The sequence below is a fragment of the Tarenaya hassleriana genome, unplaced genomic scaffold, assembly GCF_000463585.1.
Source record: "Tarenaya hassleriana unplaced genomic scaffold, ASM46358v1 Cleome9, whole genome shotgun sequence".
NCBI classification, from domain to species: Eukaryota; Viridiplantae; Streptophyta; class Magnoliopsida; order Brassicales; family Cleomaceae; genus Tarenaya; species Tarenaya hassleriana.
The window spans coordinates 1,536,171-1,556,282 of record NW_010971389.1 but is presented as its reverse complement, the minus strand read 5'-3'; the positions used below and the strand labels follow the sequence as shown (position 1 = coordinate 1,556,282).

General features: G+C 38.3%; 6 protein-coding genes across 10 annotated transcripts; 2 read left to right on the top strand and 4 right to left on the bottom strand.

The window, feature by feature from the left end:
* Positions 1-974: 974 nt before the first annotated feature.
* LOC104803783 (eukaryotic translation initiation factor 3 subunit K-like) lies at positions 975-3,538 on the top strand. The gene is made up of 8 exons (XM_010527835.2): positions 975-1,177; positions 1,655-1,711; positions 1,810-1,860; positions 1,968-2,030; positions 2,384-2,434; positions 2,684-2,750; positions 2,928-3,010; positions 3,195-3,538. The coding sequence occupies exons 1-8, from the start codon at positions 1,058-1,060 to the stop codon at positions 3,387-3,389; spliced, it is 687 nt and encodes a 228-aa protein (XP_010526137.1). The 5' UTR covers positions 975-1,057; the 3' UTR covers positions 3,390-3,538.
* A 233-nt stretch (positions 3,539-3,771) lies between these two features.
* LOC104803782 (cell division cycle 20.1, cofactor of APC complex-like) lies at positions 3,772-6,343 on the bottom strand. The gene is made up of 4 exons (XM_019201403.1): positions 5,974-6,343; positions 5,205-5,492; positions 4,839-5,108; positions 3,772-4,753 (listed from the first exon to the last, which is right to left on the bottom strand). Exons 1-4 carry the CDS (start codon positions 6,070-6,072, stop codon positions 4,172-4,174), a joined length of 1,239 nt encoding a protein of 412 aa, XP_019056948.1. The 5' UTR covers positions 6,073-6,343; the 3' UTR covers positions 3,772-4,171.
* Positions 6,344-7,957: 1,614 nt separating this feature from the next.
* On the bottom strand, positions 7,958-10,343 carry LOC104803781 (probable pectinesterase/pectinesterase inhibitor 13). Its single transcript, XM_010527834.1, has 3 exons — positions 9,222-10,343; positions 8,961-9,121; positions 7,958-8,880 (listed from the first exon to the last, which is right to left on the bottom strand). Exons 1-3 carry the CDS (start codon positions 10,154-10,156, stop codon positions 8,183-8,185), a joined length of 1,794 nt encoding a protein of 597 aa, XP_010526136.1. The 5' UTR covers positions 10,157-10,343; the 3' UTR covers positions 7,958-8,182.
* Positions 10,344-10,753: 410 nt separating this feature from the next.
* Positions 10,754-13,319, bottom strand: LOC104803780. Of its 5 annotated transcripts, none has more exons than XM_010527829.1 (7): positions 13,212-13,319; positions 12,175-12,295; positions 11,968-12,030; positions 11,832-11,879; positions 11,680-11,733; positions 11,035-11,092; positions 10,754-10,942 (listed from the first exon to the last, which is right to left on the bottom strand). In XM_010527829.1, the coding sequence occupies exons 2-7, from the start codon at positions 12,262-12,264 to the stop codon at positions 10,896-10,898; spliced, it is 360 nt and encodes a 119-aa protein (XP_010526131.1). In that variant the 5' UTR covers positions 12,265-12,295; positions 13,212-13,319; the 3' UTR covers positions 10,754-10,895. The 5 variants fall into 5 exon arrangements, with proteins under 5 accessions (XP_010526131.1, XP_010526133.1, XP_010526134.1 ...); XM_010527831.1 differs by having other exon boundaries at positions 12,175-12,327; positions 13,212-13,307; XM_010527832.2 differs by having other exon boundaries at positions 13,131-13,220.
* A 2,386-nt stretch (positions 13,320-15,705) lies between these two features.
* On the top strand, positions 15,706-17,601 carry LOC104803779 (E3 ubiquitin-protein ligase At1g63170). The gene is given in 5 exon segments (XM_019201406.1): positions 15,706-15,799; positions 15,802-16,405; positions 16,509-16,634; positions 16,715-17,006; positions 17,109-17,601. Coding segments are annotated over 5 exon segments (1,314 nt in total). The 5' UTR covers positions 15,706-15,744; the 3' UTR covers positions 17,346-17,601.
* Positions 17,602-17,734: 133 nt separating this feature from the next.
* LOC104803777 (uncharacterized protein At2g39795, mitochondrial) lies at positions 17,735-19,588 on the bottom strand. Its single transcript, XM_010527825.2, has 3 exons — positions 19,353-19,588; positions 18,710-19,035; positions 17,735-18,077 (listed from the first exon to the last, which is right to left on the bottom strand). The coding sequence occupies exons 1-3, from the start codon at positions 19,533-19,535 to the stop codon at positions 17,903-17,905; spliced, it is 684 nt and encodes a 227-aa protein (XP_010526127.1). The 5' UTR covers positions 19,536-19,588; the 3' UTR covers positions 17,735-17,902.
* Positions 19,589-20,112: the final 524 nt, after the last annotated feature.

Sequence of the window (20,112 nt, the reverse complement as noted above, 5' to 3'; positions counted from 1 at the left end):
TAAACTTTGAATACTTTTCATTCCAAAATGTTTTTGGGTTTAGCATTTACTTTTTACTTAGTTACTTGCTAATTAATTAAAATACTGTTTTAGATCAATTGCGGCGATCTTTAGCCGAATAAAAGCTTCAAGTAATTTGCGTTACGGAATATAATGCTTTTATATAAGACTTAAATTTTAAGAGATCTATAATTTATAAAAAAAAATTAATTACAACGAATTTTAATTACTCAAAATTGGTTAACATTTAACATGTATTTGTTGTTTTGTTAAAGGTATGATTGATTGGTTATCTTACTTTTTTTTGTTAAAACTGAACCAAATTCATATCTTTCAACAAGAGTATACAAGTTAATATTTTTTTTATAGAATTTTTCTTAATTTCGAGTTTTTTTTATTATTCTAATTTTTTATTATCTATGTATTGAGTCGGAAAATTATCCATCACGATTTATGATCTATGTATTATTTAATTATATCTTTTCACTTCTCATTGTAGCAACTGAATTAATTGATATGAAATATTATATAAAAAACAATTGAATTTACTATCATAAACAATACACAATAAAATTCTTGAATTTATTAATATTATAAAAAAATCGTATATAAATACATAAATTTTTATAAAAATTTTAAATAAATACCGAAACTATAAAATTTTACTATAAATATCTAGATTTAAAATTTTTTTCCAAATAAATCTAAAATTCAGATATTTTTTAAATAAAAATAGTTAAGTTAACAGATTTTAAATTTATTCGAATTTTTTAAAAAGGTTTGGATATTTCTATAGGATTTTTGAAATGGAATTTTGTAAAAATTTATAATGATAGTTTTCTGCATTATTATAAACTTTTAAATAAAATCTACACGTACTAAATACAAAAAAAAAAAGCTACCAAGGAAAAAAAAAAGAAAATAGAGGGAGATTTGTTAAGACAGTTTTACCCTGAACCCTAAATTGGTCTTGGCTACGAGTCGCCGTTACTAAGGTTTTCTCGCAAAGAGGAAGGAACAGACGTGAAGATCCACAGAGCGAGAGAGAGAGAGAGAGATGGGAAGGGAAGTCCAGCCACAGCAGCAGCAGGGTTCCTACACGGTGGAGCAGCTTATCGCTCTCAATCCCTACAATCCCGAGATCTTACCCGATCTCGAGAACTATGTCAATGAGCAGGTTCAATTTCCTTGTCTTTTCATTTACTTCCCTCGAGAATTTAGGGTTTGTATCATTTCACAGCAGTTCTCCGTATTCTGGTTTAGTCGCACCCAAAATCTCCATAGAATTTTAGAATTCTGAGTGGAAATGAATGTCATGGAATTTCATCCTCTGTTTTCGTGATCTCCATGGGAACCTAGCTGTAATATTGGTCGAATCTATAAGATTTGTGCCGTTGTTTCTTCACCTGTTTTTAGAACTCTTGTTCTCTGGTTTGAGAAAGGTAGAAGCTTCTTTTGATGTGTGCCCAGAAGTGACAGAACTTGAATGTAAAGATTATACAGAATTGTTGTACTTTTTGTCGGTATCACCAGCCAATTCTAAGCCCATATCCTTCTGAGGATTATGTACGAGTTTTATCTCCTTCGTAGTGATTACCCTTCATGATTGCAATTACCGAAACATTTTTTGTATTGCAACTGTGTTTGATGTCAGGTTGCTTCACAAACGTATAGTCTGGAGGCTGCTCTCTGTCTGCTTCGGCTTTATCAGGTGCCCTGAGTGTCCATAAGATTGGCCATTTGGTTTTCTTCTTTGTGGTCTTTATCGTGTCACTCTTGTCCATAACAGCTTTTGTTCTCTCTCTGCAGTTCGAGCCTGAGCGCATGAGTACTCAAATTGTGACTCGTATCCTGATCAAGGTATGACGGAGTAAATTCACATGAGTATGATGCTTGATAGCTGATGAAATTGTTTTCTTCTGACACTTGATTTTTAACCCCCTATCTTATTTCTCTAATGGATACAGGCTCTTATGGCGATGCCAGCTCCAGATTTCAGCCTCTGCCTCTTCTTGATTCCTGAAAAAGTGGTATCATTCTTTCCCTTTTACTGCTTAGACTTGTTTTCTTATGTAGATAGATTGTATTAGCGCAAATTCGAGAGGAAAACTCATCCTAATTGCAACTTATAGCACATTGTTTTATCATGATAGTACATATTGTTAGCTATGGATTTCTGTAGCTTCGACCTTTTACATGATTGACTGATCCTGCTGGCTATTTTTCAGATTATTGTTCTACCCTAAATATCTGAGACAATTAAGTTTGTATGTTTTGTGACTGTGAGCACCGGTTATGTATATAACTGGGCTTCAATGTGTCAGGGTCAAGTTTTAAGTTCAGCATTTGGTAATTATATCCTTTTTATGGATTTCCTTGTCAGCAAATGGAGGAGCAGTTCAAGACACTGATCGTTCTCTCGCATTACCTGGAGGTATGCTATGTCTGAGTTAGTTTAGAAAAATTTTAAAATTTCAGCCAGAAAAGAAAACGTCCAAATCAAATCAAATCAAGTTGTGGCCTTTTGATCCTTACACACACAAAAAAACCTAAATTTGAAGAAAATGATAGTCTTGCACTCCATAGCCAAATTGGGAAATCTTGAAATATAGACTCGAGACCTGCTCCATAGTCTTGCTGCTAAAGCCAAACATTTGTTTTAACAAGTTGATTGCTATTGCAGACTGGGAGGTTCCAACAGTTCTGGGATGAAGCTGCCAAGAGCCGCCACATAGTTGAAGCTGTTCCTGGTAAACAAAAATCTGAATGTGATATGTTCCTATCGGTTACTAAAGTTTTCATGAACTGCTCATACGTATATTGTCCCACAGAAAAAAAAGAGATTGGGTTCATGGTTTAGTGGAGTGCTTGCTTGCTTTATTTATAATTGGAGTATAAATGGCTTTACATACAATGATAAAATTCAGGTTTCGAGCAAGCTATCCAAGCGTATGCAGTTCACGTCCTTAGCTTGACTTACCAAAAGGTTCCTAGATCTCTGCTTGCCGAGGTATGTTTGAGTAACTTCTTTTCTTTGATTTTATCTTTAATCGATAATTCTCTATATTTGGCAAGATTATAACCATACTTGCTTTGCGTAAATGAATTCAGCATGGGGGAATATACATGTTTTGGGTGCCAATTCTATATCGCCGTTGTAATTGTCATTAGCTAATGATAAACATGTTGTACAGGTTGTTAACATGGAAGGTGCATCTCTGGACAAGTTCATTGAGCACCATGTCGCCAACAATGGATGGACGGTCGGTAAAGCTGACGGAAGTATCATTCTGCCCCAAAACGAATACAACCATCCCAAGCTCAAGAAAAATGCCGGTGAGAGCGTCCCCTTGGACCACGTTGCTCGCATCTTCCCCATCCTTGGCTGAACACCTCCTCTTGTCCGGAAAATGACCTCCTTTCTTGTATTTGGTTGCTACTTAAGCTCGTGTCCGATACAAACTTCAGGATCGGTGGAATGAATTTTGATGTTAGTCTTCTGTTCATTACCAGCTTAGCTCCTGGACTGGCGTTCATATTCCTCGTAGAGTCATTTCATTATTGTATGCCAAAATTCCTGAAATTGGGACTTAGATTGATATTTGATTGGTCACAAGTGAATATCAGCTCTTGGATCCATTTTTACGTCATATAAATACCTGTCTGATCCCATCACATTCCTTGCATAAATCTTGGATTACAGAACATTTAACGAGAGTTCAAGGTACACGATTTGCATAGGACAAAGTATCCGACCCTTACAGGTGTGAATACTTTGATTATTCTCGGTTTCAATCATGATATTGTTATAATATAGTTGTCATCATACAGCTATGAGCTATAGCACATTACATTTGGATATAAAAATGAAGAGTCGAAATACACCCGAGCTTCAAGTGAAAATATACACAAGCCTCCATATCTGTCTGTACCTGAATACCAGGAGGTGTACGTATCTGTACAGATCTAACTCTGGTCTTTACCGTATATGATGCCTCACATGGGAAAAAGGCTTGGGATTGGCTTTAGCAGCAGCTTTTGTAATTGCCTTTGGATCTCCGAAAACATTCCAGAACCTCAATGTCTCATCTCCTGCCGCTGAAGCAACCGTACAACCATTGTTACGCTGTGAATCATCTTTGTTAGCTGCAACCGTAATGGCTACTTTTACCTAGGTCATAGACAGGACTCTCCAGGTATGACCTGTGAGCTCTGCCATTTTCGCCATTGACGGGTACTTCCATAGGGTAAGTTGATTTTGTACAAACCCGTGACAACTAAGCAATTCCCTTTCGTTCTTGCTCCATATCAGACCACTAACCTGGGAACCAGTTTCGACACAGTTCAAGCAAGCTCCAGAGTTTGTGTTCCAGAATCTGATAGCCCCATCTCTGTCACCACCCCCTGTTGCAAGCAAGTTCCCTTGGAATGGACACAATGCAAGAGCCTTAACTGCAGATGTATGATCCTCCAGCCGGTGAAGCCATTGTGTACGTGAGTTTGAAGATGCCATGGACTGATCCCATATGTGTACGAGATTGTCGTTTCCACCACTTGCTAATTTCGTGCCATATTCTGCCCATTTCAGCCCACATACCTCATCCTTGTGGCCCCTGTAAGTCCCCACGATGTGTGATCTAATCCTGATGTCATTGTTGATGATCTGTCTGTCCATTCCTCCAGTTGTCAAGATGTGATTGTTCCATGCCAATGATCCTACTCTAGAGGTGTGGCCACTGCACAAAGTCCTGAGCTGTGCAAGTATATACGACAAGTTTGAGTTAGGTTAGGACATGTTTGCCGTATAAAGTGAGATACAGTTGAGATTTCAGAATTACCATACGGTTGGATGCAGAATCCCACAGCTGCACTTCAGAATTGTTGAGACCAACTGCAATATGACGACCATCAGGCGCCCAATTGACACTTGTCACAGGCCCCTTCTCGTCAACAACTGTCATAAGCTCGGATATGGAACGACTGGAAGCATCCAACAAATATACAGTTTGGTCCAATGCTATGGCGAGAACATTTTCGCTCCCCCAATCCAACAAGTTGAGGTAGAAGTCATCCTTGATTTCAGGGGCATCAAGTATACTTACAGTCTTCTGGCATTACACAAAGTTTCGCAAATCAAAATATTAACACAACGATCTTCCCACTAGATAAATCTTATGTAAATCAGTGCAACTTGGCATATACACCTGACAAATGTTTCTATGAGGCTTCACAGATTTAGGCTGCCGGTGAAGAGATACAGATTGGTCGCTGGGAAGCGGTTTCACGGGAGCAGGAGGTTTATTCTTGAAGGCGAGAATGTGGGTCCGGTTCATGTTGAATATCACAGCCAATTGATTCCTATAGGCCTCTCTAGATGGGGAACTCACCTCTGTGGTTGTTGACGTTTTCTCCTTCTCTTTCCATCCTTCGGTCAGTATGTAATGAGCATAGTCGAAATCCATGGCGGGTCTGTTCGGTATGAATCTATCGGCCTGGTAAAAGACAGGAATTTAGGATTTAGAACTTTTCGGCAAGAAAATATACGTGAATCTCTGATAAAATTTTCAAAGAAATACAACCCATACTCAAGAAGAAACGGAATCACAAAATTCAACTCATTCGCATTAAACCCATCTGAAATAAGAAACACAGCTGGCCTCATTTCTGATAATCAATACTGAAAATTAGAACCTTAACTACTCCTCAAACTAAGTCAAAACTCAGAAATTCTAAAACGATACTCGAAGAACCCTGCTCACGTTTTCTCACGAACTGATAATCGAAACCCTAATTCTAGATCAAACCATTCGAAAACTGTAAAACGACAATTCAGAAATTCAGAAACACCATAATCAACAGAATCGAAGGTCCCGTGACGAGATCAAAGAAGAATTCTCAGAAATTAAGAAACCCAAATTTCAGAACGTAAAATGAAAAACCCAAAATTTTGAAAACTGAGAAAACTCAACTCACATTGTCGCGAGAATTTATTGCGGGAAGAAACCTTGGTGGAAATAACCACTGACTGCAAAGCTTCAAGAGCGAAGAAGCGTTCCTAATACCTGCATCCATTTTCAAACAACACAAAAATAAAGCGAAACAAAAGCACCGACAAGATCGCAATAATCTGCGAGAAACGCGTTAGAGAAAAAAAATCGAGAAATATGTGATCTAAACGAAATTCAACAACGATTCGCGACACCGAGCAAAGCCACCGAACCGAAGAGTAGATTCGTCTAATTTCGCAACATAAGCAACAAAAGAGCAAACGATGAGAGTCGTCGCTGAAGGTTGTTCGAGCTTATCGAAGATCGGAGAGCTCTTGTTTTTTTTCTTCTTTGGAATGAGATAGCAATATTGTGATTTTTTTTCTTCCCTAAATTCTTATTTATAGTCGCGCAGAGGATCCGCATGATCCATTAAACAGTGTTTAGGTCGGCGTCCCATTTCAAATGTTTTGGCGGGAAAATAATTGTTTAGGTCGGTGTGGAACAAAACCAATCCGGTTTATTCTAATTTACATCGGTTTTGTGTAATCTGAATCCGGTTCTTGTTGAAACATAATACGCAAACATTTATAATGACAACAGAAGATAATATGAAGCATTATATTCCCTTGAATTTCTCCGATTGGCTAAAATTCTACCGGTATTGAGAAATCTGATTTTGGTGGGAAAATCAGTGGTTAAGGCCAATTCACCCGTTCAACAAAGCCAACACCGTTTTAGAAAATTCACATCGGTTTTAAGAAATCTGAAATCGATTATTGTTTAACCTCAGAAAGTTTGAGATTGCTAAAGACAGATGAAAAATTATTTAAACCTAGAAATTTCATTCAATTTATTTATAAAATAAATCAAAAAATATCAATGCGCGGTTTTCAAAATTATTATAGAAGTGACAGATCAAACTCCATTTTTCCATTTTTTTGAGTAATGTAAAGAGTCAGGTTCATTTTATATTTAATCCATACCGGATGAAACCGACATAAGTATTCTGGTAAATCCAAATTCTATATCGGTATTGAAAAACCCGAGTTAGATCATTGGTTTACTTTATATAAGGTTACGAGATAATTGGGAACATCAGCAATGGGAAATCGTTGCCCTCAATCGGTCTTAACCATCTATAACCAATTCGGTCTTCTTCTTCTTCTTCTTCTTCTTCTTTCGATCCCACCAAGAAATCAGTGTTTAAACAATGTTTTGGCGGGAAAATCAGTGTTTAGGTCGGTGTACTCTGGAAAATAAAACTAATCCGGTTTAACCCAATTTACATCCGTTTTGTGTAATATGTTTGTTGCATTAATATATTCCTTTCAACATAAATAAACCAACTCAAACCGACATGGGTTACTGAAATTCTACTGCCAATTTTGGCTGGAAAACTAATGGTTAGGCCAATTCACTGGTAAAAACAAATGATCCGAATTTCTAAAATTTACACCGGTTTTCAATAATCTAACATCGGTTCCTGATTAACTTTGAGAAATTGCTAAAGACAACGAAATATGATGTGAACCAAGAAATTCCTTTTAACTTCTCTAAAAATTAAACCCAAAGAAACATATTCGATTTTCCAAAATTATATTGGAATTGAGATATCCAACTTCGTTTCTTGGTTTAAGTTAAATAGTCTAGGTAGTTAAGAGCAAGGGAAAATGACTGAATCAAGACATTCATTTCGATTAATCTATGCAGGTCCAAACCAAAATTACTAATCTGATATACCAAAATTCTATATCGGTTTTTAAAAACCCGAGTTAGATCATTGGTTTACATTAAGAATGTAGCATTGGTAACAACAATGTGAAACCTATTATTGCAGGAAATTCTTTTTAGTAAACCCTAAACCGGTTTTAACTAACCATAATCAAATGGTTCACTTTAGTTTTCGAGCTTTACAAAAGATGGGAACAATTAACGGAAACCGAGGTCAATGAATATCTAAACCGGTCTTAACCAACCATAATCAAGAAATTCCGTTTTGGTTTAGACAGATCCCGAGCTTTGTTGTTGTGTAACAAAATTCTAAGTAATAACAAACTGGTTAATCGCAATATTTACTCATTAAGACTTCAATTATGTTTCTTTAATTAGCTCATCAACTATCATCTAACATTTTTTTTAACAACCACCTTACTTGTTCCACAAGAAACAAGTTCATTTTCATTTCTTCTCATTCAAAGTTCATAAAGACCGAACTTAACTGGACAACTCATGGAATTGATCCAACTTCCTTGTAAGAAGGGTCCCACAGTGTAGTTCAATGCCTCTTCCTTGCTCATAACCTTGAATCCAGGCCATTTAACTCTCGAAGAGGTTTCTCCGCTCACTCCGTCGTTCTTGAACTCGGCGTAAAAAAGTGTATCGATGGCGAAATCAGTTTCTTGCCATCTCAACCATCCAATGGGATCAATCACGTCATCTATGGTGGATTCCATCACGACGGTTCGCGAGTATTTCTTCCAAGGTCGTCCTAAGAAGCTCTGGAACTCACCTTTCTCGAGTTTCAGATCATCATTTGCGGTAATTGTGCAGTTTTGGATCACGAAACCCGTCATTTGGAACTTGTCGATCCGCCCTTGAGCCGTTACAGTGTTCTTCTGCCCTTTTAACCCTTTCCTGATGAAAATGTTGCAGTTCTGGAAAACCGCAGCCGCATCTCCGAATATGAAATCGACCGTTCCGATTATAACACAACTTCTGTAGTATTGACGGTGCGTGTATGCGTATAACGTGTCCTGATAGCCTTCGAAACGACAGTTTAGGAAGATCGAACGGTCGGATTGTATACGTATCGCTACTGCTTGGTGTTCCTCGGGTCCCGCTGTGTTCCTGAACCCCATGGATTGTGCCATGAACCCTTCTCCTTGTGCGACTGAAGTAAAATTCATGGAGAATTAAGGAATTTTTTTTATCGAGATAAACTTCGAGAATTCACTCTGTTAAACCACATACCGAATGTTGCGGTGAGGAAAGTGCGAATTTTCTTCGCGTTGCTTTTGTTTCCCGTAACGATCGTCTTCTGTGATCCATCACCAACCATTGTAAGATTAGCCTTCTTCTTATCTATAGTCACGGTTTCGTCGTAAACTCCTTGCTTGATGTAGATAATGTACCTGCAATTTTCGGTGACACGACATCGAGAACTCAGTTGGTCGAGAAGATTGATCACTCTGTGTAACGAAATGAAGCGTTTTTTTTCTGATTATTCAGTACCTTCCTTCATACTTTTCAGGCATTGCATTGAGCGCGTCGTTAATAGTTGTAAAATTTCCACTGCCATCCTTGGCGACAGTGGCGTTCGGTTTGAGAAGGTTAACGTCCACTACCCTCAGCATTCGCCTTTCCTCATGGCTAACCCATGACGGAATTCGATCAGAGGACTTTGATTCAAGAAGACGACGGATTGGAGCCTTAGAACCCGAGGAAAGATACGCTTCTAACGACTTGATCATCGCGAGAGAGTTGCTCGTTAGAATCTGAGAAGAATTGAAACTCTTCTGAATATCGGATTTCAGTTCTCCGTCCTCAAAACCATCAAGACATGTCTCCTGGTACGTCATGACGGCGCTTAACCAGTTGTTCAAATCAGGGACGATCCTTTCAAAGTTCCCGACGTTTGTGTCGTTCATTTTGCTCGCGGACTCGGCCAATTCCTCCTTCGCGTCCTCCACAAGCAACTTACACTGCTCTATCGCGTGTTTATCATCCTCGTTCTCGATCTTGAGACTTGGGAACTTCTCCAAGACCCTATCAAGATCCACGTTCACAGCTTCGATAGCAGATTTCACGAGAGCTTTAGGGTTAGACAAAGAGGTATCGTTCTTCGCTTTATCTTTGAGCGTTTTCTCACAGTTTTGCTTGTAAAGCGTAGAATTGCAGAGCGTTTCAACGATCTTATCGAATGTGACGTGTTTGATGGATTGCGTTGCGGAAACGGGCGATTTCTGGTTCGTGTTTTTGCTTTCGGTGTTGCCGTTGTTGCTGATGTTGTTCCCCTTCTGGTATGATACATAAGCAAAAGCTCCTCCGATGATGGCTGCAACAACAACAAGAAACGAAACGGATCCGGCTATTACCCTCTTTCTGAACTTGCGTTTGCGTTCTGCGTTTACACGTTCTTGGATCTTATCAAAGTCTTGAAACGCCATTTTCCGCGTTTTGTTTTTCTTTTGTTTGGGAGAGAAAGAATGAATCTCCTCCTCTCTGCCTTAGGTTTTTGTTTCAAGGCAGAGAGGTTAAAGAGAGAAGGTGTCAAGTCTTTCTATACTTTTCAATGTTTTGTCTTTCGAAGAAAATCAACAAAAACTGGTTCGGACAGGAGAGTTTTGTGGGTTAATGTCCCTTTTTCAAGTGTTTGTTAAAAACTTAACGTTAATCTAATTTTGGGTGTTTTTCCCAATGCATAAAATCATTCATTTTCTAGCTAATTTTAGGTTATTAGTTTTCGTGGTGTTTGACCTTTTTTCCCAAGTAAGAGTTATATATATATATATATACTAATAATATATTTATAATTAAAATTAATATATTTGTTAATTAAATTGGTTTGGTAGCATCATTTGATTTAATAAATCCAAATGGTATAAAACCCTAAATTTTTACAAGGTCTAAATTTTACAGAGTCACCTGATTACATTAAGGTTAAGGATATAGAAATCGTTTACTGTTTTTTATGGGTAATATAGACATTTATTTGATAAATGCTTATGTTTAATCTGTGCCAGTAAGATGTTTCTGCACCACTATTAGTGTTGCCGTAGAATTCAATTTTTTTTTTTTTTTAAAAAAAAAGAGTGAGGATGATGATCCAACTCCAAGGGAATGACCAGAAATAGTTCCCTTGTTTGTGACAATGTAAACATTTTGTGATGCGGAGTGGGCTTTCTCTCAACTCTCCTCACTCGTTGCCGGCCCGGAAGCTCCCTCTCCTCCCTCTGCGTTAAGAGGAGCACAACGGGTCACTCTCCTTTCTCTACTAAACACCCAAGTAAGAGAATAAGACTGCCACGGAGCCGGAAGCTCTTACCTTCGCCCTCGGATGGAGCGTATGGAGACTTCCGGTAGCGCGTTTGTTGCTGCGTCGGCTACAACACAAAACCCACATGTAAAGTTCACTTCTCGAAAGGGATGGGCACAGCTCGGATAACAGACTTGATCATCGCGAGTATCCACCAAATTTAAACCACATCGGATAACAGGTATTCACGGGTATTCATCATCAATTTTTAATTACCGTAACCATACCCGTTGGACAGACAATAAAAAAATAACCCGTCCCATACCCATGAAAGACCGAGTATTTATGCCCATTCCCTAACTCCTCGACAAGTTCAGTGAAATTCGATCGCGTTATCCAACCAACTCGGAAAAGGTCTTAGGTATGCCTTATGCCTTATGGCTTATGGCGTTAAAAAGTTCACTCCTTTCAAATGTATCACAAATCAACATTACTAGTACTCTTCAAGATATTTGCTTTCCATCCCAAATCACCCTTTCACCACAAGCCGTCATTTAGTCGTGCATATATCTATATCATCTTATACTCAGCAACCCTTCTCTATATGCCACAGAATCTGAATCTATATATATGCTCCAACCGATTATCAGTCGGAAAAATGAAAAAAAAGAAACTTCAACGAGCCATTTGCAGCAGAACGTTCAAGGTCATTACCTGTAATTTTGGTCGAAGTGCTTCAAGGGGTCCTTTTGGCTTCTTAACTCCTTGCTGTTAAGACAATAAGGAAACACAGTGCATTAGAAAGATGTCGTCACTAACAAACATCTCCGAACAGCTGACAGAGCAGAAAATAACCAAAAAAAAACCTTTCCGAGAGCCCAATCAGCAGAATCAAAGTAAGCACGCTCGTGGTCCTGATAAGAAAATTCGAAGATCAATCGATCCCTATTACACTTCGGATTTCTTTAGATCAAACCCTAACATCAATTATTTAGTACTTACCTTGGAAATCAGGGGTGGCTTCTTTGGAACAATTCCTCCGTACTTTTTCTTTACAGCTGCTTCCTACATAAAAAAAACATAAAGAGAGAATCTTGCATACAAGAGCTTCAAACGAAAAATAAACTGTATTATCTATATATATGCAGCTTAAGCAAGAACTGGCACTGTATTAACACAAAATGGTAGACAGAACGACTCGGTGGGAACCTCCTCCTGAGATGATGGCATTGATTTTTCAGCCCCAGTGTTCGTGTTTCCTTCTACTTGCTGTGCTTTGAGATCCACCGTGCCAGACATTATGATATCTATATGCCACCCAACCAAAATTCTGCGCAAGCATATGCATCACTTGCTATGATACTTAAAGATGCAAAAACAAGAACTGGGTCAGCCAAAAAAAAAAATAGCGGATTTCCCGATCTTGGACCAAACAAAAACACTCTTAACCCACCGAAACCTGCACATGGCCATGGTCAATAGATTCCCGGTTCGATACTATGTTTATACAATCATAAGACGAAATCGCTTAAAACATTGCTCGGTTAAGTCATGACACAAGCATGCCCGCACTGTGGACAAAATTGGCGAAAACAACAGGAATCTGACATACAACAGAAGGACCAGATCCCATAACACTGTTTGGTCACTCACGTGCTTACTAACTAACACTGACAAGATGATTGCTCAAAACAAGGAGCACTAGTTATCTTAGACAAAAGTGATGAAACTGAATCTTAGCTTATTCAGAAGAATTTCAGAGTCCCAAATTCTTCGGGGATAACATTCATCACTCAGCGAAGGATGCATTGGATACGTTTTGCCAAATCTGATCATCAGATTCCGTATTCACATCAAAACCAACCCAAATTGAAGGTTTTCCCCAGGATTGGGTTGAGAAGATAAAAAGGTTACGAAATTCCCAGACCAGCAAACAAACAGGTAAGACATCGATATTCATATCAAAACCCTAAATTCAACTAAACTGAGCCATAAGGTCACATAACCTACAGGGAAGCAGATACCCATCAGATCGATCAAGAACCGCAGCGAGCTAAATCCGATCAAATAGAATTCGGAAACCTAAGAAACCCTGACCAAGAACCAGACAAAATATGTTCGTAAAGCCCGAGTAAAAAAGTGATTTGTTGTCAGAAATCACGAACCACAATCGAAGATCAATGCAGTCAAAGGCACAAAGAAACAAGATCAAAACGAAGCTAATTAGGAGGAGATCTGGGATCTACCAACGATGAGGAAGACGAGTCTGTGTTCTGAAAGTGTTGTTCTTTCGCGTTTGAAAGACAAGGAAAATGGATTAGTGGATAAGAAGCGGCGATGATGATGATGATGATGACGACGACGACTACGAATTCATGAGGGTCAAAATGGTAATTATGGTGTAAACAAAAGCAAAAACCTTTTTTTTTTTTTACCGCTGTTGTGGTCCGGTTTAGTTAAACCGGGATTAAATTATGATTTAAAATTTAAATTGTTTATGCGTAAAGGAGACAATATATGTTGACCAAAAAGGGTAAACATATTTCTAGTGGAACTTGTTTTGAAATTCATTTTTATATATAATTTTATTTGAAAATATATTTAGATATTGTTTTAAATATATTAAAACATTAATAATATATACATAATTTTATTTGTATCTAGGTATCCGAAAATATCCGTCGTTGTTTAAAAAAAATTCGAATCTAAATCCGTAGTATAAAATCTTAGCTTCATCACACATGTCTTCGACTTCGTTATATAGCAAATACCAATGAGATCATATACTGAAAAATCCGTGAGTTTAAAGTAATCCATATGAATTTTATGTTTTTTTGGACCAACAAAAATTATCTAAAACTTAAATGGGTTGAACTAACCGTGAACCCAATTAAAACCAATAAACCTAATTAACCAATTAAACTATACTTAATTTGTTAAGTAATTTAATAATAATAGATATTAATGGTATATATCAAAATTTATAGTTTATTCTATCTCAATGCTATCCATCTTGTAGTAGTTTAGGAGTATTTTAGAAGATATAGTTAAAATTAGATTCGATAAAATTTTGGATTATAACAAAATTTATAAGCATCCCTTAAAAAAACATTGATAAATGTGATGTGACGGAAGTGGATATAGTTATTTCATTACCCAAAATATAGATTATATGTAAAGTTTGTCGCATCTTAATCTTATATGCCTCTTGCACCCGTTGGAATTTGCGTATATAACTTTGTTATATATGTGAGAATATATTTATAATTATATCTCAATCAATCAAATCATACATAATTATATTGCAATGACATTTATTAAATTAAATCAATCAAATTAAATCGCATTAAAAAGAATCAAAGCACGAGAAATCTTTCTCAAATATATAAATTTATTTATTTGAGTGAAAACAGAAGAGCGCGCGGATATGTTTATCCATCTATTTATAAAGGTGCGAAATGAAGCTGTAAAAATAGTACACGTTCAAAATTCAATCATATCTATTTGTGTTACCATAAAAAAAAAAGTCAGAGACAATATTCATTATTTACGCTTAGGAATTACACAAATTTACCTCGACAGAATTTGTATTCTTAACCGAATATATAAAAATATATATCGTAGTTGTAGATACCTAAATTCAGCGTTAAAAATATATATATAAAAAAGATTTACCGAATTTAATGAGGTGACAAAACGGTAAATAAGGCAACCATATCTACAAAACGGTAAATAAGGCAGCCATATTTACGCGCCGCGGCGGAGACAGAACCCAATTAAATATCCGGCGAAGTCAAATTACGAAATTACCATTTTTCATTTCCCCTTCAAAAAAAAAAAAAAAGAGGAGACGAGAGGAGAGGAGAGAGGGGGGGCAAAGACGGTGGAGGAAGAAGGGGCCAGACAACATCACTATCTGAAAGATCCTTTTGTAATTGTTTTTTCTCGTTTTTTTTTTCCTTTGTGAAGCTGTTTGGCTGAGAATTCTTATACAAAAATCCCCCTTTTTTTTTCCTGGTTGATTTGTTAAACACAGAAAAAAACGACCTTAAAATAATTGAAGAACTTTATTCACCCAATTCTCTTGTGCGAAGCAATGGATTTCCATGGCTGAAGGTTGACTCTTCCTGATTGGGTTCGTTTTCTAGGTTTAAGGGGTTTTTTTGGCGGGTTCCCGAGTTTTACGTCGCGAAGAAGAGGAGGAAAGATCGTCCGATGGAGGAGGTACGTTGCCCTAACTATTGATTTTGCTGGTGAAATATTCTTTTTTTTTAGCTGCGAATTTCGAATTGAGGTTTTGCGAAAATTCTTGATGACAGAGAGACTAGGTCTTAACTGGGTTTTTTCGTTCCTAAATTTTAGCCCGATTGATTTGCAAAGTCCTTGTATTGATCTTGCTTTCGATTTTTTTGCCCTAGATTCTGGGATCAGGTGGGGCCCCGATTAACGGGTAAATCTTGGAGAATTGCCTTTATGTGGTTTACGATCGATTCTGTCGATTTTGGTTGAATGTTCTTGTCCCTTTTTTTTTTTCCCTGGGGCCGAATTTCATGTTCTTAGTTGCGCTGACAGATAAATCCTTGGGAGATTGATTCTGAAGCAAACATGAACTGATTTTAGGGCAAGGTTTAGGTTTCTTGTAAGATTTGTGTATTTCTTGATTCCGAACTGATATTTATGTTTCAGCAATGAAAAATATCAAAATTTTGATCTAAACTCATTCTGTTCTTTGTTGTGCAGAAGATATAATCCTCCCATTAAAGTTTATGGTACCCTTAGATGGGTGTTTGCCGTCTGGAAGAACAACACATAAGGAGTCGAGTTGATAGTTTTTCATATATTCCATGGAGCAACCAGAGAACATTAGCCGTAGTGAGCACATTATCGACATACCGAGGAATGCAGCTAATGCATCTTCTTCAGCTCCGTCTCACGATAGAATCTCGAACGTATTAGAGCCTCTTCAGCATGAGGAGAGACCTTCAAGTGCGCCTCAAATGCCCGTTTCCCAGCCACAACCACAGCCACAGCCACTGACAGCTTCTACTGCTATCCGATCGAATTCTAGAAATACCCGTCGAAGGAGAAGTCCGTTGAATTCCGGTCTGTGGATTTCCATTGAGCTACTACTCACCCTCGGCCAGATAATTGCAGCCATTGTTGTTCTGTCTTTGTCGAGGCATGAACATCCTCGTGCCCCGTTGTTTGCTTGGATCGTGGGTTATACGTCCGGATGTGTCGCTACTCTGCCACTTCTGTACTGGCGGTATTATCATTCAAACCATGCCGCGGAGCAGGATTCTGGTCAGCATCGTCCTAATCTTAACGTTGCGGCAGGACCCTTTGCCTTCTCAATCGCTCGGACATCTGAAGGGGATGGTCGGCAGAGCAATAACATGTCTCCCAGGGGTAGAAATGCTGTATTTTTGACCGCTGCTAGGTATAGTATAGTTTCTTAACTTAACTCGGGATATCTGTTTCAACTTGACGTACAGATTTTTTGGTCGTGTTTCATCTGTTGTCTTTCGGTTTTGGCTATGCAGACTTAAAGTTTTCGTGGAATACTTCAAAATGGCATTGGATTGTTTCTTCGCGGTGTGGTTTGTGGTAGGTAACGTATGGATATTTGGCGGGCATTCATCTGCTTCCGAGGCTCCTAACTTGTACAGGTAACCGTTTCCTGTAATCACACTTTTCCAGTTCAGACCCGGGCTTGCAGCTGTATCTTATTCCGTTGTTTTTTTTGCAGGTTATGTTTAGTGTTCCTTACCTTCAGCTGTATCGGCTATGCTATGCCCTTTATCCTCTGCACGACGATCTGCTGCTGCTTGCCTTGCATAATCTCGATTCTCGGATATAGAGAGGACATGGCACAACCTCGGGGTGCCACACATGAGTCGATAAACGCATTGCCGACTTATAAGTTCAAGTTGAAGAAAAGCAGAAGTAGCGGTGACGAGAACGGGTCAAGTGGCAGCAGCGAAGGTGGAGTGGTGGCTGCAGGAACGGATAAAGAACGTTCCATTTCAGGAGAAGACGCTGTGAGTTAAAACTGTCGGAAATCTCAGTCCGGTGGTGCTTCTCCTCGAGCTATTTAGGGTGGGGGATGTGACCCATGACGCGTTTTTTTGTTGTGGTTTCAGGTGTGTTGCATTTGCTTGACGAAGTATGCAAACAACGACGAGTTGAGAGAGCTTTCGTGCTCTCATTTCTTCCACAAGGAATGCGTGGACAAGTGGTTGAAGATCAATGCCTCGTGCCCGCTATGCAAGGCTGAAGTCGGGGAGAAGAATTCCGACCTTACAAGCCCCGGGATCTTGAGATCGCTTTCGGGGAACGACAATCGGGTCGAGACAGGTTTGGCCAACAACGTTCTGTAGATCTCGTCTTTATACAAGCTATACATCTGTGTTCAATTAGAACAAAGCCTCGGAGAGAACACGAGCAGGACAGGACAGGACAGGAACACGAAAGGAGACGAGGGCGGGTAATGTCTGTCTCCGTGAGGATGGGAACAAAAGAAAAAAAAACTGTGAATGGATCTTTTGCTCTGTAAATGTCTTTTGTTGTGTAAAAATCTCAATTGCTTTGCTTTTTTGATTGAGAAAGTTCCGCGTAATCGGGACTTATATAAGATATTTTTTTACACTCACAACGCAAAACTATGAAAAAACTTGGGATTTGAAATTAAAAATAATAAAAAAAATTCATAATAAAATGTATCATCCTCGTTCCAGTTCTACTGGTTATCTATAAAGGGTCGGAAACAGGTTTGCAAAAGTCATCAAATTTCGGGACGTAAGAACAAAAACTAGCTCATAGTAACTGTGAATATCCCAACACTTGTTTGTCTAAAACAGGACATACACTTCACATCTCGATCAAACAAGTGACAACCACCAAAACATGAAAAGATGCATCTTTTCGGTCCAAAGCTTTACCCGGAAGCAGTTTTCTCGTTGACGAATGTGCCAACTGTTTTGAACCAACGCAACAGATTGCGGTGATCCTTTACATACAGCCATGCCTGAAGAAACGGGAAAAGGCTCTCGTCCACACCTCGTTCCTCTAGGAAACCATGGAATGCATCCCTCATCTTCTCGTCGAGCTCTCTGTCCAAATGCACACAATCATTATTTGTATCATGTTGTATCGAGTTACTCCCATCACAGACTGAGTATAGAAGTTCAGTAGGAAGACACTAAGACAGAGAGATGCATTAAAGAAGTAAACAGAACAAGCTAGAGATCAATGAACAATGAGTGTGAATTCACACTCCCAGCGTTGACCAGAAAAATGCTTGGAGATGACTGAAAGTAATACAGATGTTAGCCTCTGTGCAAATTGTTTCTCGAAATCACGCTTGATTCCAAAAGAAGAAAACAGTCATTTCAAAACACAGACGACTGTGAAATGTTGAACTTGAAACCTGTTTCGATAAAACATCCATCACAAAGTGTAAAGAATTATGTCTGCCTATATAGTTTAGAACCCATGTCATGAATGTCATTTCAACTTAGAGATCAAAATCAGGAAATGAAAACTGGCGAAGAATAATATATCTTTAACATGACTCCAAGCGTAGCAAGGCAACATATCCGATAAGAGAGAAGCAAAACAGCTAAATTATCATACTGGAACCTAATGTTTTCAACTATTGAGCGAAATATCAAAAGACATCAAAACCAGGATTGTGGTGGAAGGAAACAAAATCAAGGGAAGGCAGAGGAGAAGAAGAACTCACTCGAAAGCAGGGCCAGTGTACCGTGTGGAAACATCTAACATCTCTGAGTCCTCCAGCTTTGGCCTCATCGATATGGAGTGAATGCCCAATGCATCTGGGTAAAGCCCGCAAAGGAAATGCAAGGAATCAGCTTGACCAGGTTTTGACACATCCACATGGAGGAATAACTGATTGATCCCATCATCGTCCTCGTCATCACCCACAACGTGAGACAACCGCATCACGTAGAGACTGATCTCTTCCTTGCCAAAGGACCTCTTGAGAACAGGCACATTTTGCTCAAGCGAACCTTTCACTATCTGGAATGGTGAAGGAGGAGTCACTTTCTGCAACAAAGAAGAACGTCCACCATGAAAGCAATCCTCTAATTTACAGTCGGCAACACGAGAAATAAAAAAAAAAAAATCCATCAAAACACTGCTCGATAAACGCCATAAACCATGAAAACGTTCCACGAATCACGACAGTGAGGTACAAAAAAAGGAGCTAGCTGCACGTTTCCAAGTATTGTAACCCCAAAACCACTCCTAAACCCTAGAAGTGCATAAGCAAACACCTAGGGTTTAACACGCCATTCCAAGACGTAGACAGCAAATTACGAAGAAGAAATCGCAGAGGAAAGGAGGAGGGAAGAAAAACACACGGGAGGAGGCGTCATCTTAGAGACTTCTAGAAAATGTTCCTTAAGTGAACGCAGGATCATTGAATCCACCGCCGCCGTCACGTTCCCACCGCCACCCGAGCCGCCTCCGACGGTGGGTTTGCTGGAGAGGGATCGCCATAAGTGGCGGCGAACCGCGGAATCTCCGATCACTCGTCGCCACATTTCTGACTTTATCTTTCTCAAGGCCAATGCGATTTAGGTTTTAATAAGCCGGAGACTCCTTAACTCATTAAAATGAATAACCAAAGCATAAAAATGAATTCTGTCCGATTCATTTTATGTTTTTATTTTTTCCAATTTTTTTCTGTTGTAAGTTTTACAAAACACCCTTATTTTATAATGAGTGTTTTTCCTCTCTGGAAATAATATATATTAATTTAAATTCTTGTATATTAGTTCATTTGGCTGTGACTTTAATTTTTTGTCAAATTATCTAATTTATAAAAAATAATTCTTATAGTTTAATATATATATATATATATAAACAAATATAAAACTGTAAAAAAACTTATGACCATCTTGAAAAAGCAAATATCAATATAATATTATCATATATTAAATTCACTTGTGGTCAATGCGGATTATTACAAATATCGACCAAACCGCGAATCTCATTTTAGAAATTCTTTAAAACAACCATTTTACATTAAACTGAAAAAAAATTATAAAACAAGAAAAAATATTCCTGAGCAAATAATAGTGAAATCTTTGATCTTCAGAAGCCATGATGAACACTCTT

Excerpts from the sequence above, each read along its gene's own strand:
- LOC104803780 (XM_010527829.1), bottom strand. The coding sequence starts at position 12,264 with ATGTCTGGCACGGTGGATCTCAAAGCACAGCAAGTAGAAGGAAACACG. Across the intron at positions 12,031-12,174 it reads TGCCATCATCTCAGGAGGAG|GAAGCAGCTGTAAAGAAAAA; the intron begins GTTCCCACCGAG and ends TTTTTTATGTAG. Across the intron at positions 10,943-11,034 it reads CGCTCCATCCGAGGGCGAAG|AGGGAGGAGAGGGAGCTTCC; the intron begins GTAAGAGCTTCC and ends CTCTTAACGCAG.
- LOC104803782 (XM_019201403.1), bottom strand. The coding sequence starts at position 6,072 with ATGGATGCAGGTATTAGGAACGCTTCTTCGCTCTTGAAGCTTTGCAGT. Across the intron at positions 5,493-5,973 it reads CAATAAATTCTCGCGACAAT|GCCGATAGATTCATACCGAA; the intron begins GTGAGTTGAGTT and ends GTCTTTTACCAG. Across the intron at positions 4,754-4,838 it reads ATTCTGCATCCAACCGTATG|CTCAGGACTTTGTGCAGTGG; the intron begins GTAATTCTGAAA and ends ATACTTGCACAG.
- LOC104803783 (XM_010527835.2), top strand. The coding sequence starts at position 1,058 with ATGGGAAGGGAAGTCCAGCCACAGCAGCAGCAGGGTTCCTACACGGTG. Across the intron at positions 1,712-1,809 it reads GTCTGCTTCGGCTTTATCAG|TTCGAGCCTGAGCGCATGAG; the intron begins GTGCCCTGAGTG and ends CTCTCTCTGCAG. Across the intron at positions 3,011-3,194 it reads CTAGATCTCTGCTTGCCGAG|GTTGTTAACATGGAAGGTGC; the intron begins GTATGTTTGAGT and ends CATGTTGTACAG.
- LOC104803781 (XM_010527834.1), bottom strand. The coding sequence starts at position 10,156 with ATGGCGTTTCAAGACTTTGATAAGATCCAAGAACGTGTAAACGCAGAA. Across the intron at positions 9,122-9,221 it reads CCTGAAAAGTATGAAGGAAG|GTACATTATCTACATCAAGC; the intron begins GTACTGAATAAT and ends CGAAAATTGCAG. Across the intron at positions 8,881-8,960 it reads TTTCCTCACCGCAACATTCG|TCGCACAAGGAGAAGGGTTC; the intron begins GTATGTGGTTTA and ends ATTTTACTTCAG.
- LOC104803777 (XM_010527825.2), bottom strand. The coding sequence starts at position 19,535 with ATGTGGCGACGAGTGATCGGAGATTCCGCGGTTCGCCGCCACTTATGG. Across the intron at positions 19,036-19,352 it reads CTAAGATGACGCCTCCTCCC|AAAGTGACTCCTCCTTCACC; the intron begins GTGTGTTTTTCT and ends TCTTTGTTGCAG. Across the intron at positions 18,078-18,709 it reads TACACTGGCCCTGCTTTCGA|AGAGCTCGACGAGAAGATGA; the intron begins GTGAGTTCTTCT and ends GCATTTGGACAG.